General features: G+C 51.1%; 1 protein-coding gene across 1 annotated transcript in view; it reads left to right on the top strand.

The window, feature by feature from the left end:
* Positions 1-520: 520 nt before the first annotated feature.
* PTPN23 (protein tyrosine phosphatase non-receptor type 23) overlaps positions 521-12,444 on the top strand; it is a 35,915-nt gene continuing 23,991 nt past the window's right edge. Inside the window, exons 1-8 of the mRNA XM_066628912.1 lie at positions 521-658; positions 6,095-6,169; positions 7,578-7,705; positions 8,228-8,304; positions 9,604-9,653; positions 10,590-10,721; positions 11,475-11,555; positions 11,822-11,953. Coding sequence (XP_066485009.1) covers positions 575-658; positions 6,095-6,169; positions 7,578-7,705; positions 8,228-8,304; positions 9,604-9,653; positions 10,590-10,721; positions 11,475-11,555; positions 11,822-11,953 — 759 coding nt within the window. The 5' untranslated portion in view covers positions 521-574. The remainder of the gene's footprint in view (positions 659-6,094; positions 6,170-7,577; positions 7,706-8,227; positions 8,305-9,603; positions 9,654-10,589; positions 10,722-11,474; positions 11,556-11,821; positions 11,954-12,444) is intronic.

The following is a 12,444-nucleotide window of genomic DNA, read 5'->3' on the forward strand; positions in this document are numbered from 1 at the left end:
ATGGATGCTGCGGACAGCTCTGCATGGATTTCGCAGGCATCTGCCCAGCTGCAGGGTAGGGAGGCTGCTCGGCTCAGCCTTCCAGGGACCCCCGAGGGGGAGGCGGCGGAGGGCGGGGCGCGAGCAGGGCATCCCCGCTGCGGCTCCTCCACATCATGCCGTGCCTCCGCTGCTCCCCGCGCCTGGAGAAGCCCAGCCAGAGGCTCCCTCCCTGCTGGGGCGCCCAGAGGGGGCTCTGTCCCAAGGCTCCCCCCGCTCCCCTCTGTGAGACCAGCAGAGGGCGGGCCCTTCGGTTCCCAAACTGTGGGTTCCGCGCCAAGCCGTGGTGGGTCGCGAAAGCGGCAGGCAGCAGGCGACACCCCGCACCACGAGAGCGGCTGCGCGCACCTGGCCAGCTCCGAACCGCCTACGTCGGCCACGTGCGCTCGGGGGCGCCGGAACTACCTTTCCCAGCAGGCCGTGCGGCGGGCGCACGTCAGACTTCCGGTGCTGAGTGGGAGGGGCGCGCCCAGCAGTCAGTCGGTCAGGGAGGTGCCCCCCGCCGCGTCGGCTGCGCTCGGAGGCCCGCGGCGCCATGGAGGCGGTGCCCCGCATGCCCATGATCTGGCTGGACCTGAAGGAGGCCGGCGAGTTCGGCTTCCACCAGGCCGTCAAGAAGGTGAGGCCTGAGGGCAGGGAGGCCGCGGGCGGGGGCCCGGTCGGGGCGGCCCTCTGCCCCCAGGCTGCTGGGGCAGCTGCTGCCCTCCCCGGGAGAGGCCTGGGGAAGGGGGGCCTCTGGCCGGGGGGGCCTCTGGGCAGGCTGCTCCCCCTGGGCCCTCACCCCCTCTGAGGCACACACAGTGGGTGGGGAGGCAGGGCCTCCCCAGGGAGTCCTTCGAATAGCAGCACCGCCGCCGCTGCCACGGGAGGCACCCAGGTGCCCACAACCCACGCGTGTATGGAGGGGGTCGCAGAGGGGGCCACGCAAACGCATGTGGGTTGTGGGCGCTTGGGTGCCTCCCGCAGCGGCGGCGCTGCTTTTCGACGGGCTTCCTGGGGAAGCTCTGCCTCCCCACCCACCACACGTCCTGGAGTCACAGCCGCCAAGGTACGGTGGCTCCAAGAGCCTCAGCAGGTGCATGAACCTGAGCGGAAGGACCGCCTGCCGGGTGCAGGTGAGGTGAACCCCCTCTGGGGCAGTCTCTCCAGTGCCTGTCGCCAGCCTTGCCTCCAGTGCGGCCTCCAGATTCTCAGTGCGCGGGTGCAAGCGAGCCGGGGCCCTCGGAAGAGAGAACCGGTTCTTGCTGTGGGTGAGAAATCTGGCCTGTTTTGAGCAGAAGGCTAAGCCTGCACCCTGCAAGTTGTCGGGGTGCCCTGGCGGGGAGCCAGACCCAAACTTACTTTGTGAGGGGGCCAAGGAGACACAAGGGGAAGGCAACTTGGCCAGGCAAGAGGGAGAGCTGCCCAGCGAAGGCAAGTCTGCTCAACAACAGCCAACAAGTCTGTCCCACATTCCCAGCTCATGGGGAGAAACCTGCTGACAGGGCACTTCTCCCTGGCTGGAGCACCTGATGTTGGGGAGGAGGTGGGAGTCCAGAAGGACCTTACCCAGTAAGAGGTCAGGGAGGAGGGAGAGACAAGGGAGGTAACAACCAGAAGAGATGCCCTGGGCGGGGTCCCTTTTATGCCTTCCCCAGTAAGGAAGGGGCAGGGCTGGAGAAGGAAGCAGCCTATATAACTGACAGGAGGCCCATAATGAGGGCAGAAAAGCCAGGAGAGGCAGAAGGCTGTGTCTCCAACAGCTCCTGCTTAGTCTAAAGGCCTATGCCAGAGAGGAGGATGACCAGGGTGACTTAACCCTCTCCCCCTGAGGCCTCCTGCGGGGCCCCAAACAGGGCCATCCCCAAGCAGAAGCTGCCTTCTCCCCCAGCCTGCCAGACACCCCTACACAAGTCTTAAAAACCTAAGAACAGCCCCACTGGATCAGGCCATAGGCCCATCTAGTGCAGCTTCCTGTATCTCACAGCGGCCCACCAAATGCCTGAGGGAGCACACAAGACAGCAAGAGACCCCATCCTGCTGCCCTCCCTTGCACCCGGCATTCTGACATAGCCCTTTTCTAAAATTAGGAGGTTGCACATGCACATCATGGCTTGTAACCCGTGATGGATTTTTCCTCTAGAAGCATATCCTGTGGAAACCAGAGGGTCTTCATTCTGGCTGATCATGGCAGAGCCAAGCACTTTGACACCATGTGGCACTTCTGTAGTAAGGAGCATGTTCCAACATGAGGCTTACATTGCATTGTATCTGTCTAAAGCAGTTCTTGTATATCATTGGTTCCCGAACTGTGAAAACCAGCCTGGGGGATCAGTGGAATCCTCACAAATGTATAGGATTGTAGCCCCAATGGGGAGCCATGGCCAGTGGTCCAGTAGGTCAAGGGAGTCACCAGCTGAAAAAGTTTAGGAACTACTGGTGTACATCATCTCACTAAGGAACATGCCTTATTAATGTTCCCTCACATTCTGTGTGCAGAAGTCAATCTCCCACTCCTTCCCTCAGGGAGAAGGATCTCTTTCCATGGAGATATCCAGAATTCTCAAGCTGTTGTTTTCCTTACAAAGAGCAGGACCCTCCGGAGTGGTGGACTGGACTGAGCCTCTACTTAGGATTTTTTTACCATGGCCTGGTGATGGATGTCTGCTATGCTTGTATCAAGGGTTCAGTGGACCACTATCCTGAGTTTTTCCTGTTGAGTCTAAGGTCATACCTTCTATCAGGGACTGTGTTTTATTTTGTCCCAACATTATATATTGTGCCTTTCTGTGTGGATAATCAAGGTACCTACCAAATGGTCTGTTCTTATTGGTGCTGGGCACGTTTGACTTGCAATATTGCTGGCGGGGGGGGGATTAGAACTGGGGTGATATGAGTGACAGCTCTGTTTCTGCTGTGGATTTTCTGGATAACACTGGGAAAGATGCTCTCATGAAGTCTGTCCCAGTTGTGTGCAAACAGTGCACAGATGCCCAAACACATGAAAAGATTATTCGGCTGGCTCAGTTGGTATTGTCAAAGCATGACTGTATCTCTGCTTTATGTCACTTGTGAACCTGGTACCTGGCTTCCATCACAAGATTGGAGCAGTTATTTTTCAGCCTCCTCTTCTGTGAAAAGGGCGCAAGAGGGACTGTTTAACCAGATGGTGGACAGAATAAGTATGATAAAATCCACTGTTTGTTAAAGTTGCTGTGTACATGCTTCTTAATCTCTCTGGAAACACAGCTGTTTCTGCCATTAAAGAGACCTTTTGTCTGGGCCACAACATGCCTATGTTTGGCTATGAGCAAGGAATGAGGCAGCACAAGCCTTTCTGGCCCAGCCTGTTAGTGCCTGCGGGATGTTGACAAGCGGGAAGCTCCGAGGATGGCATAAGACCTCAGAGGCACGGAGGGCCACAGAAATTGCAGCTTTGATGTCAAGGAATTGTGTGGCACTTCTCTGCTTGGTGACTTTGGGAAAAGGAAAGTTTATGTTTTTGCTATTTATCTATAGAATTCATGTGCCACCTGGTGGTCCCAAAAATGGCCTCTGCAAATTAATGCCACACCAAACTAAGGCAGAAAAGGGGCCACAGCCCATAAAATCTTAGCATAGGGCAGTGGAGGGGGCAGAGAAAATCACTGAGGAGTCAGCATGCTGGCTGTCCTATTCTACTTCAACCAAAGGATTTTTTTAACACATTTTAATTTCATTTTTAAAAATTGTTTGTAATATGACAGTTTCAAATACAGTGGTGCCTCGCCAGACAAAATTAATTCGCTCCGCGAGTCGTTTCGTATTGCGAAAATTTCGTCTTGCGCAGCGTGGTTTCCCATAGGAATGCATTGAAAATTAATTAATGTGTTCCTATGGGCAAAAAAAGTCAGAACAAAGTCAAATTTGGTTTACAAAGTGTTTATTAAGTGCTCTTTAAAGGCATACATACTGTACAGAGGATTTCAAAAATTTCAAGCACAAAACTTCAACTTTTTAAACATGACCTGGGTATTAATGGTTGTGCGATTTAAAACAAACCAAAAAAATGCAAAAAAAATTGTCTTGCAGAGCACGGCCATAGAAAAATTTGTCTTACGAGTCACCAAAAAATTGCAAAAATGCTTTCGTCTCGTGAGTTTTTCGTTGCGCGAGGCATTCGTCTTGCGAGGCACCACTGTATTCCTCAAACCCCACAAAAAAGAAGCAATTGAATATAATATATTGAACAAATGAGTCACATGTTAAATATAAATGTTGTCACTGAGTGGTCGGATGCCAGGAAGGAGGGGGTTAAATGTCTCCCATGGCAGAGAATTGCAGAGAGAACCCCCTCTCCCGCATCCCACCGGCCACCCTCTGTTTTGGGGTGCAATAAGCGGAAGAGCTTTGGCTGAGCTCAGTGGACAGACTGACTCGTATGGAAGGAGGCGGCCCTTTCCGCCTCCAAGTCCCAGGACGTCCAGGGCTTCAGTAGTCCTTGTTGGCACATTGGATTGTGCCTGGAATTGCCCATGTGATCCACTGAGCGTCAGACAGGGAGCAGTGCATGTCGGCTGTAGGAAGGAAGACGCATTTCCTGAGAGATATTCTGTGTGTGTCTGTTGGTGCCTACCCACTTTTCTAGCAGACCTGCATAGTCGCTTTGATGTAGACTTGACTGGCTGCAGGGGTACCTGGTAGCCATAGGCAGGGTGTGCTTGGTCCAGTGGTCTGTTCGCATTTGGCACAAAGACCCGCTGTGATATAATGTGGTGGAGATGCTCCATACACCATGGAAGGTTCTCCAGCAGCTCAAGACTAGTTTAATTTACGTCTGCATGCAGAGAATATTTATTTAGCTCTTAAAAGATTTGTGCTGCATTTCCAGAACTCAGGGTGGCTCACCATTTTAAACATAATCGCGTACAAATTGCATGACGTAATCCAAAACGGCACAATTGCCGTTGATCATAGCAGCCACATTGTAAGTAAATAACAATATCGTTTAAAATAGCAGCTGAAAATAAAGATTTTCTCCCCAATGCACAAGAGAAGACAGAACACAGCTAGAGAGCAGTTGTAAAACTGCAGTGCAGCCATAAACCAGTTCACCTCCTAGTCCCTTAAAATGCTAAGTGAAGTTTTAAAAAAAAGTTTTTAGCTCTCTTAACTCTGAGGGAGATAATTCCATAATTGCAGTGCCACCCCAAAAAGGCCCTACCCCTAGCTGAGCCCCCTAACTTCTGTTAGAGGCAGCACATGGTGCAGGTGCCCCCCAGATGATTTTGCTAAAGTTCCTTGTGAGAACCTTGCTTGAAGTCATCAAATGTCTTGCCATTCAATCCCTAAGCAAATGGGGAGGTAGGAACGTCCCCTTCCTCATACAGGTGGATGTCAAAACAATTTAGCTAATCCTTTTAGACATCTTACTAGAGTGTGTGAGAGGAAAGCTCGTCTGTCACTTGGTCAGTGAAGCCTAGCCCTGGGCAGCAATGACTTGGCTTAATTTTTATCCTGAGTCTTCAGCCTTGATCCTCCCTCAGGATAGGGAGGATTAGATGTACAAATTATTCTAAAAGGGGGCACATTCTATCCAGAGATGGAATTAGGCTGCAGTTCTTGCCATACTTTATTCTGGGTAATAAAACCCCTACCTCCTGGTCTCTGTGTGTGGAACCGCCTGCTGGTGGCCTCTGAATGTTTCTGAAGAGCTTGATGACAGTGTGTCTCCCACCTCACTTTGTATGGGAGATAAATATTTTGAGAGAGGGGAGCATTCAAAGTTGGAATAGTATCTGGATTCAGATGCAGGACAAGAAGATGACAGTTCTGGATCTCTCTCCAAACAAAAATGGACACTGAGCAGTTCTTTATCCCAAGCAGGTCAAAGGCAGGTGCATGCAGAAGGCCTTAGCATCAATCTCTGTTATCTCAAGGTGGAGTTTGGAAGGGTGCCTGGCGTGACCCTAGAGAGCCAGGACTGAGCTGGGTGGGGGGACAGCGCTGTGACTTGGCAGAAGGCAGCTTCACAGAGTCTCAGGCTGACAGAATCTTAGATATGAGCTGTATGCCTTCCTTTTTCTCATCCCTCCAGTTTGTCCTGAAGAACTATGGTGAGAATCCAGAGAACTACAATGAAGAGTTGAAGAAGCTGGATCAGCTCCGTCAGGTGAGCACCTCCATCATCCATGTGGTGGAAGGAGTTGCACCACAGCACTTGGCAGGAGGGAGCACGGCTGAGTGCAGCTTTCAGAGTGGACAGAAGGTGACAGGGAAATAGAGGCATGGAAGGAGACACTTCTGCCAGAGACAGGAGCTTGATCTGTGAATCTGGCCCCTAAGCCTGTTCCGCCAGATTCTCAGTCCAAGCTCTGTCTGGAGAATTATGCCTACCTTATGCTAATTAGCTCTTTCCCCCAAAATGACCCTGGTTCTGCCTTGTAGTACTGCTGAACCCCACCACCCGGATAGCTCACCTATATAACCTACAGAGGTCCTCCTTTCTCCCCTCTTCTGCCAGCAGCTTCTCCTGTCACTATAGTAGCACGTTGGTCCTCCTCAGGTCTCGGAAGTGTGAGCCACACTACAAACTCCAGTGTCTCCAGCAGTTTCTGCTCCAGCAGCCTCCAAAGTCCATTCACACATCAGTCCATCAGCAGTTCCAGTAGTCAATTAACCATTAGTTCCTCAGTCTGTCAATCCAGTCTCCTTCCTTAAGCTTTTTTCCTTCTGTTACCCACACCAAACTCTCCCTTCATCAGGTGCTTTTATGCCTGAGGGCCCTATTGCCTTCAAGTGGCTGCAGCTGTATAGCACACTCCCTGCTGAATGCCCAGGCCTTACCCTTAAAGGGGCCACTGCTGACACCACATCCTACCTCCTCGCCAGATCTTCCGCAATTCCAATACAAAGCCTAAGAATAGTTTGGACTTTTCCATGCAGTCATTCCTGTGTCTGGTGACTGTGTTCTTGGTGATGTGAGACACATACTTTAACATCTCCCATCCCTTGCTGTGGTAGGAATATTCCATTCTCCCAGCACTGGAGGGCACAGTGGGCCCTCAGTACCTGTGGGGAAGCCATCCCAGGATCTTCAACAGATGCCAGTTTCTGTGAATAATGAGATCTGCAGAGGGTGTGTGCAACACAGCAATTCCTCCCCTGGGGCTGCACCCCACTCTCTAGAGGTCCTGTGGTTCCCAGACTCAGAAGCCTCCCAGACATGACCAGATATCTCTTCCAGTCGCATCCAGGAGATCCTCTGAGGCTCTCCAGCCATGGGCTGAGCATCCACAGATATTCAGATCCCCTTATGCTGAGCCCACAGGTAAGAAGGGCCCACTGTACCACATTTGTTTCTAGCAAAACATGATGCTTCCCCAAAGGAGCTCCTCTGTTGCTGTTCTGATTGCTGTATGGAATGTGTCTTGGCTGGCGTGTAGCTCCCATTAGAAATGAACAACAAGGTGTTCACTGAAGGACTGTTATGTGGTTTATTGTCGTTGTCTCTCCCATCTTGGGAACTGGATTTCTTCCCAGTGCCATTGGAGTTCTGTTGCTTTCTTCTCTTGCCACAGAATGCCGTGAATGTGCCGCGGGACTTTGAAGGCTGCAGCATTTTGCGGAAGTACTTTGGCCAGCTCCATTACCTGCAGAGCCGCATCCCCATGGGGGCGGAGCATGAGGCTGCTGTCCCCATCACCTGGTAAGAGTTGGCAGAGAAGTAGGGAGCAGCTTTCTGGGAGATAGCAAAACAGCTGGCCTGAATGCTAGCGTGAGAAATGGCCAGGATTGCTTGTGTCGGGAAGGGGAAGTAGAGCCAGGGTAGGGGTGACCCTCTGTAAAGACTGAAAACTTCCTGGAGATGGGATGGGAAGCAAGTGCAGGGACCTGGGAAGAGGTTGCCTGACTAGACATGGAGTGGATAGACAGGGGAAAATAAGCAGCACATGTTCTGAGTCCTCTTCCAGGCAGCATGTAGGCACAGTAGCAGAGAGGATGGAAAACCTGTGTTGTGGTCATCTGGAATGCAGGTGACTTGGACTGGACTTCCTCAATCTAGCTGAAAACTCCATGGGCCTCAAGCAAGAGGCGCTTTGTGGAGCTGAGCAGTTTCTGGGTTGGGAGATGACGCAGCACGATAATATAAGCTGTGTTTGTGGGGGCTGATCTGGGAAAGGAGTCGTGTATCCTGGACCATGTTCCAATCAACTCCCTCTGTTTGCAGGACTGAGATTTTCTCTGGCAAGTCTGTGACTCATGAGGACATCAAGTATGAACAGGCCTGCATCCTCTATAACCTGGGTGAGGAAGTTCTGGCCATCTGGGGCTGAACCTGTGTGTACCTGTTTCCAGCAGGGAAAGTGGCTTTAGAGAGAGGACCTTGTGGCACATCAGACCAAATCAGAATGATCCATCAGAAAGTGTCCTGGCTGTGACTGCCAGGAGTGACTTTCTCCCACTCTGCTTAACAAGAAGACTGCAGGCCCCAGGCTCATCCAGTGACCACAATCGGCCCTTTAAGTCAGAGGAACCCCTTTCCAAAAATTCTGCTCACCACCCACTGATTTGCAGTGCCTGCCAGTTGATTGCTGGCCATCCAGGATGACCTGCCTCAGTTTGAGCCAGGGAAATGAGCCTGCTGGTGACACGTCCTCCTGCACACCACTGGGGATGCGGCAGCTACCAAATTAATTTCTGCTGAAAGGAGAGCACTTGGCTGGCTGCCTGTGTCTTTCTCCGCATGCCACATTCTGGGAAGTGCAGGAAGACAAAGGCTGTTTTTCAAGTGGGACAGTGAGGCAGGAACATGGGGAATAAAACAACACATTCCATATGTTTGAAATTTTTCAAGGAAAAAGCCGTACCCCAAGATTCTCTAGTCTAATCATTCTTGACTTTTCTTGGGCTTTGGACCCTTAGGAGCTCTTTTGAGGTTCCATGGCCCCCTTGTCAAACAAGGATACCCCAGGGATACCCCCACACAATGTATTTGAGTTTCCTGAGTCACTGTGCGCCTTTTAGCTGCTCCAGGGCTGCTCAGGGGGCCACATTGCTCCTGTTGAGAATGGCTGCTCTCATCCAAACATTGACGCAAATTTAAAAACCTTAAAATACTATAATGAACGGTCAGCGTCCCAATGGGCAACATTCTCCCCGGTTACCGGAGTGTCAGTGGGCAGAAGATTGCAGCTGTCACCTGGCCTTGATTTTGTGACTCTGTCCAACCAGCCATAGGTGCAGTTTGTCACTGGGTGGTCCAACTTCACAAGGGAATTTTTTCCCCACATTCTGTTCTCAGACCAAGAGCCTCCTCACAGTTGAACCCTGCTCCATGGCCCACCTGCTGCATGTTTGCCTGTATTTGTTTTAACTTTATTTTCATTCTGAGTTGAGGCTGCTGTGCAAATGCCAGGCAACAGCGGCGGCGGCAGCTTCCTCATCCCCCCCTCTTCCTGTGTCCCCAAAGCGTGAGGTGCTTCGCCTCGTGAATACTGATGTAGGGCAGCCCTGCATGCTGAATTTCGTGGTAGGCTTGATGCCATCTGGTTTGGGGGCTGGAGGCTGCTATCACTCACTCATGCCTTTCCGCCCTCCCTTCAGGTGCCTTGCACTCCATGCTTGGAGCCATGGACAAGAGGGTATCTGAGGAGGTGAGATGCTTGGCTTTGAGTTGGTTGCTGTACTAACCTGAGAGTGTTCATGGCCTCTCCAGCAGAGAGTGGTTTGGGGTTCCGGTTCCTAGGAGGCAAAAAGATTTGCTGTCCTCTCCAGTATTTGCTGATGACCTAGCACAAGACATGGTTGCAGGTGGGCAGGGGAAGCAAGGAGGGAGGAAGCCTAAGTGAGTAGAAAGTAACCCTTTAACATTGCAGGTGATTAGCTTTGGCTTTGGAGATTTGGTATGACACCCTGCCATTTCTACCCTTTGGAACAAAGTGGTGGCGTGAGAGGGAGCTGACTTTTGCACACACCTGTGGTTGGGCATCCAGTTTTGCAACAGAACCACTCTGTCCTGGGACCCCCAGAATTGATAGGACTGTGGAATTCTTTAATACCTGGGTCACCCTAGAGCAGGCCTGCTAAACTTGGGACTAATTGCCATGAATGATGGCCTGCCAGTGTTGGGTTTCTGGAGTTCTGAACAGGCAGTGATAGCAGGATGTAAGAAGAGCCCTGCTGGATCAGGCCAAGTCCAGCTTTCTGTATCTCACAATGGCCCACCAGATGCCTCAGGGAGCACATGAGAACAAGTTACATGTGTCCTGTTGCCACTTCCTTGCATCCGGTGTGCAGAGATAGCCTAGAACCAGGAGATTGTACATACCCATCATGACTTGTAACCTGTGATGGACTTTTCCTCCATAAATCTGTCCAATCCCCTTTTAAAGGCCTCTAGGCCAGACCATCACCACATCCTGTGGCAAGGAGTTCCACAGATTATGCACTGGGTAAAGAAACATTTCCTTTTGTCTCTTAACTCTCCCACCGGTCAATTTTAGTGAATGTCCCCTGGTTCTGGTGCTGTGTGAGAGGGAAAAGAGCTTCTCTCTGTTCACCCAATCCATCTCACTTTTGCTGTGTTGTAGGGCATGAAGGTCTCCTGCACCCATTTTCAGTGTGCTGCTGGCGCTTTCACATATCTACGGGACCACTTTCCTCATTCCTACAGCGTGGACATGAGCCACCAGATCCTGAACCTCAACATCAACCTCATGCTGGTAAGAATCCTGATTTGACCTCTTAGTTTGTTGAAGGGCTGCCTTGGGAAGCCAGGCCTTCGAGGAGCCTGATGTCTCCTCCTTTCTGTTGGTGTTAGGCACGTCTACACACTTTCAAGCAACAGGACCCTTAGGATCCAGTAGTGGAAGGGGAACAGTGGTCCTACTGCCTGCTTCAGCTGTGTCTTGACCCTAAACTCTCTGTTCAGGCAAACTATTGATGCTGGCAGAGCAAGGGAGTAAAGTTGATGCTTGACATTGTTTTGTTTGTTTCCATCGTCCACCTGCACAGAGACTCCCATGGACAGAGTTAATTGCAGCTTTTATCCTTCGTGTGTTCTGGTTTTTATGAAGAAAAAATATCTATATAAAGACATCATTAAAAATATGAAAAGAAATAGCTTAAGAAGAGGAAAAAAATATCTTCATAAATATCTTCATAATTAGCAAAAATTAGGCTTTGTGAGCAGTGGCAGTGCAGTCTGCCAGTATTTTAATTAATTATTTAATCTTCTGTATTGGAGGCAGAATTGGGTGCCTCTTCGTGGGTTTCATTTTTTGAGGGGTGGGACACTTGGGTGACATCTCAAAGTCACATCCAGGAGAGAGCTTGCTTGAGGCAAGAACGCATTCTCTGTTGGCTGCATGCTTTGAGTGGGACTCTTTTTGCTGACAAGGGTTAAGCTAATCACAGGAGACCTTTGTCCTTCATTGACTAGCCCGTCTCCACGGTTTCTCTCTTGTTCCCCAAAGGGCCAAGCTCAAGAGTGCCTCTTGGAGAAGTCAATGCTGGACAACCGCAAGAGCTTCCTGGTGGCTAGAATCAGTGCCCAGGTGAGTTGGGTTAGGATCTTTGGAATTCGGGGGCCTGGGCACTGTGCTTGAAAATGGAAGAGTTATCTGCTTAGTCCTGGACTGGGTTTAACATACCAAGCTCCTAGCTCAGTGGTGTGGGCACCTCTCAAACACTGTGCAAGAAGGAAGGTACCTGTTGTGTGTGAGCTTGGTCCTCAAGGGGTCTTCCACATGCCTCCTCTCTGGGATAAAGATTCTTTAGACATTCCTGCTGCTATTGGCCTCTGGTCTCCCTCCCCCTCAAGGTGGTAGATTACTATAAAGAAGCTTGTCGTGCTTTGGAGAACTCCGAAACAGCCTCCCTGCTGGGGAAGATTCAGAAGGACTGGAAGAAGCTGGTGCAGATGAAGATCTATTATTTTGCTGCGGTGGCCCACGTGAGTGTTGAATGGACTTGGGGCTCTTTTTTCTGCTGAGTCAGGCCAGGGTTCATTGAGGTCCCCTTGCTACCATGACTTGGAAGCAGTTGTCCAAGTTTCTGGTGGGGTCCTCTGCAGCCCTGCCTGGTGGTGCCAAGAGCGGTCATGCTTGGCGTCTGTTGTGAACATACAAAGAGCCTCGCTGGATCAGGCCAAAGGCCCATCTAGTCCAGCTTCCTGTATCTCACGGTGGCCCACCAAATGCATCAGGAAGCACACAAGTCAACTAGAGACCTGCATCCTGATACCCCCTCCTGCATCTGGCATTCTGAGGTAGCCTACTTCCAAAATCAGGAGGTTGCACATACCGATCATTACTTGTAACCTGTTCCGTGATGCATAATTTTGTATGTCTCAATCATGTCCCCCCTCAGGTGCCTCTTTTCTAGACTGAAGAGTCCCAAGCACTGTAGCCTTTCCTCATAAGGAAGGTGCCCCAGTCCAGTAAT

This window comes from Tiliqua scincoides, chromosome 5 (genome assembly GCF_035046505.1).
Source record: "Tiliqua scincoides isolate rTilSci1 chromosome 5, rTilSci1.hap2, whole genome shotgun sequence".
Classification (NCBI taxonomy): Eukaryota; Metazoa; Chordata; class Lepidosauria; order Squamata; family Scincidae; genus Tiliqua; species Tiliqua scincoides.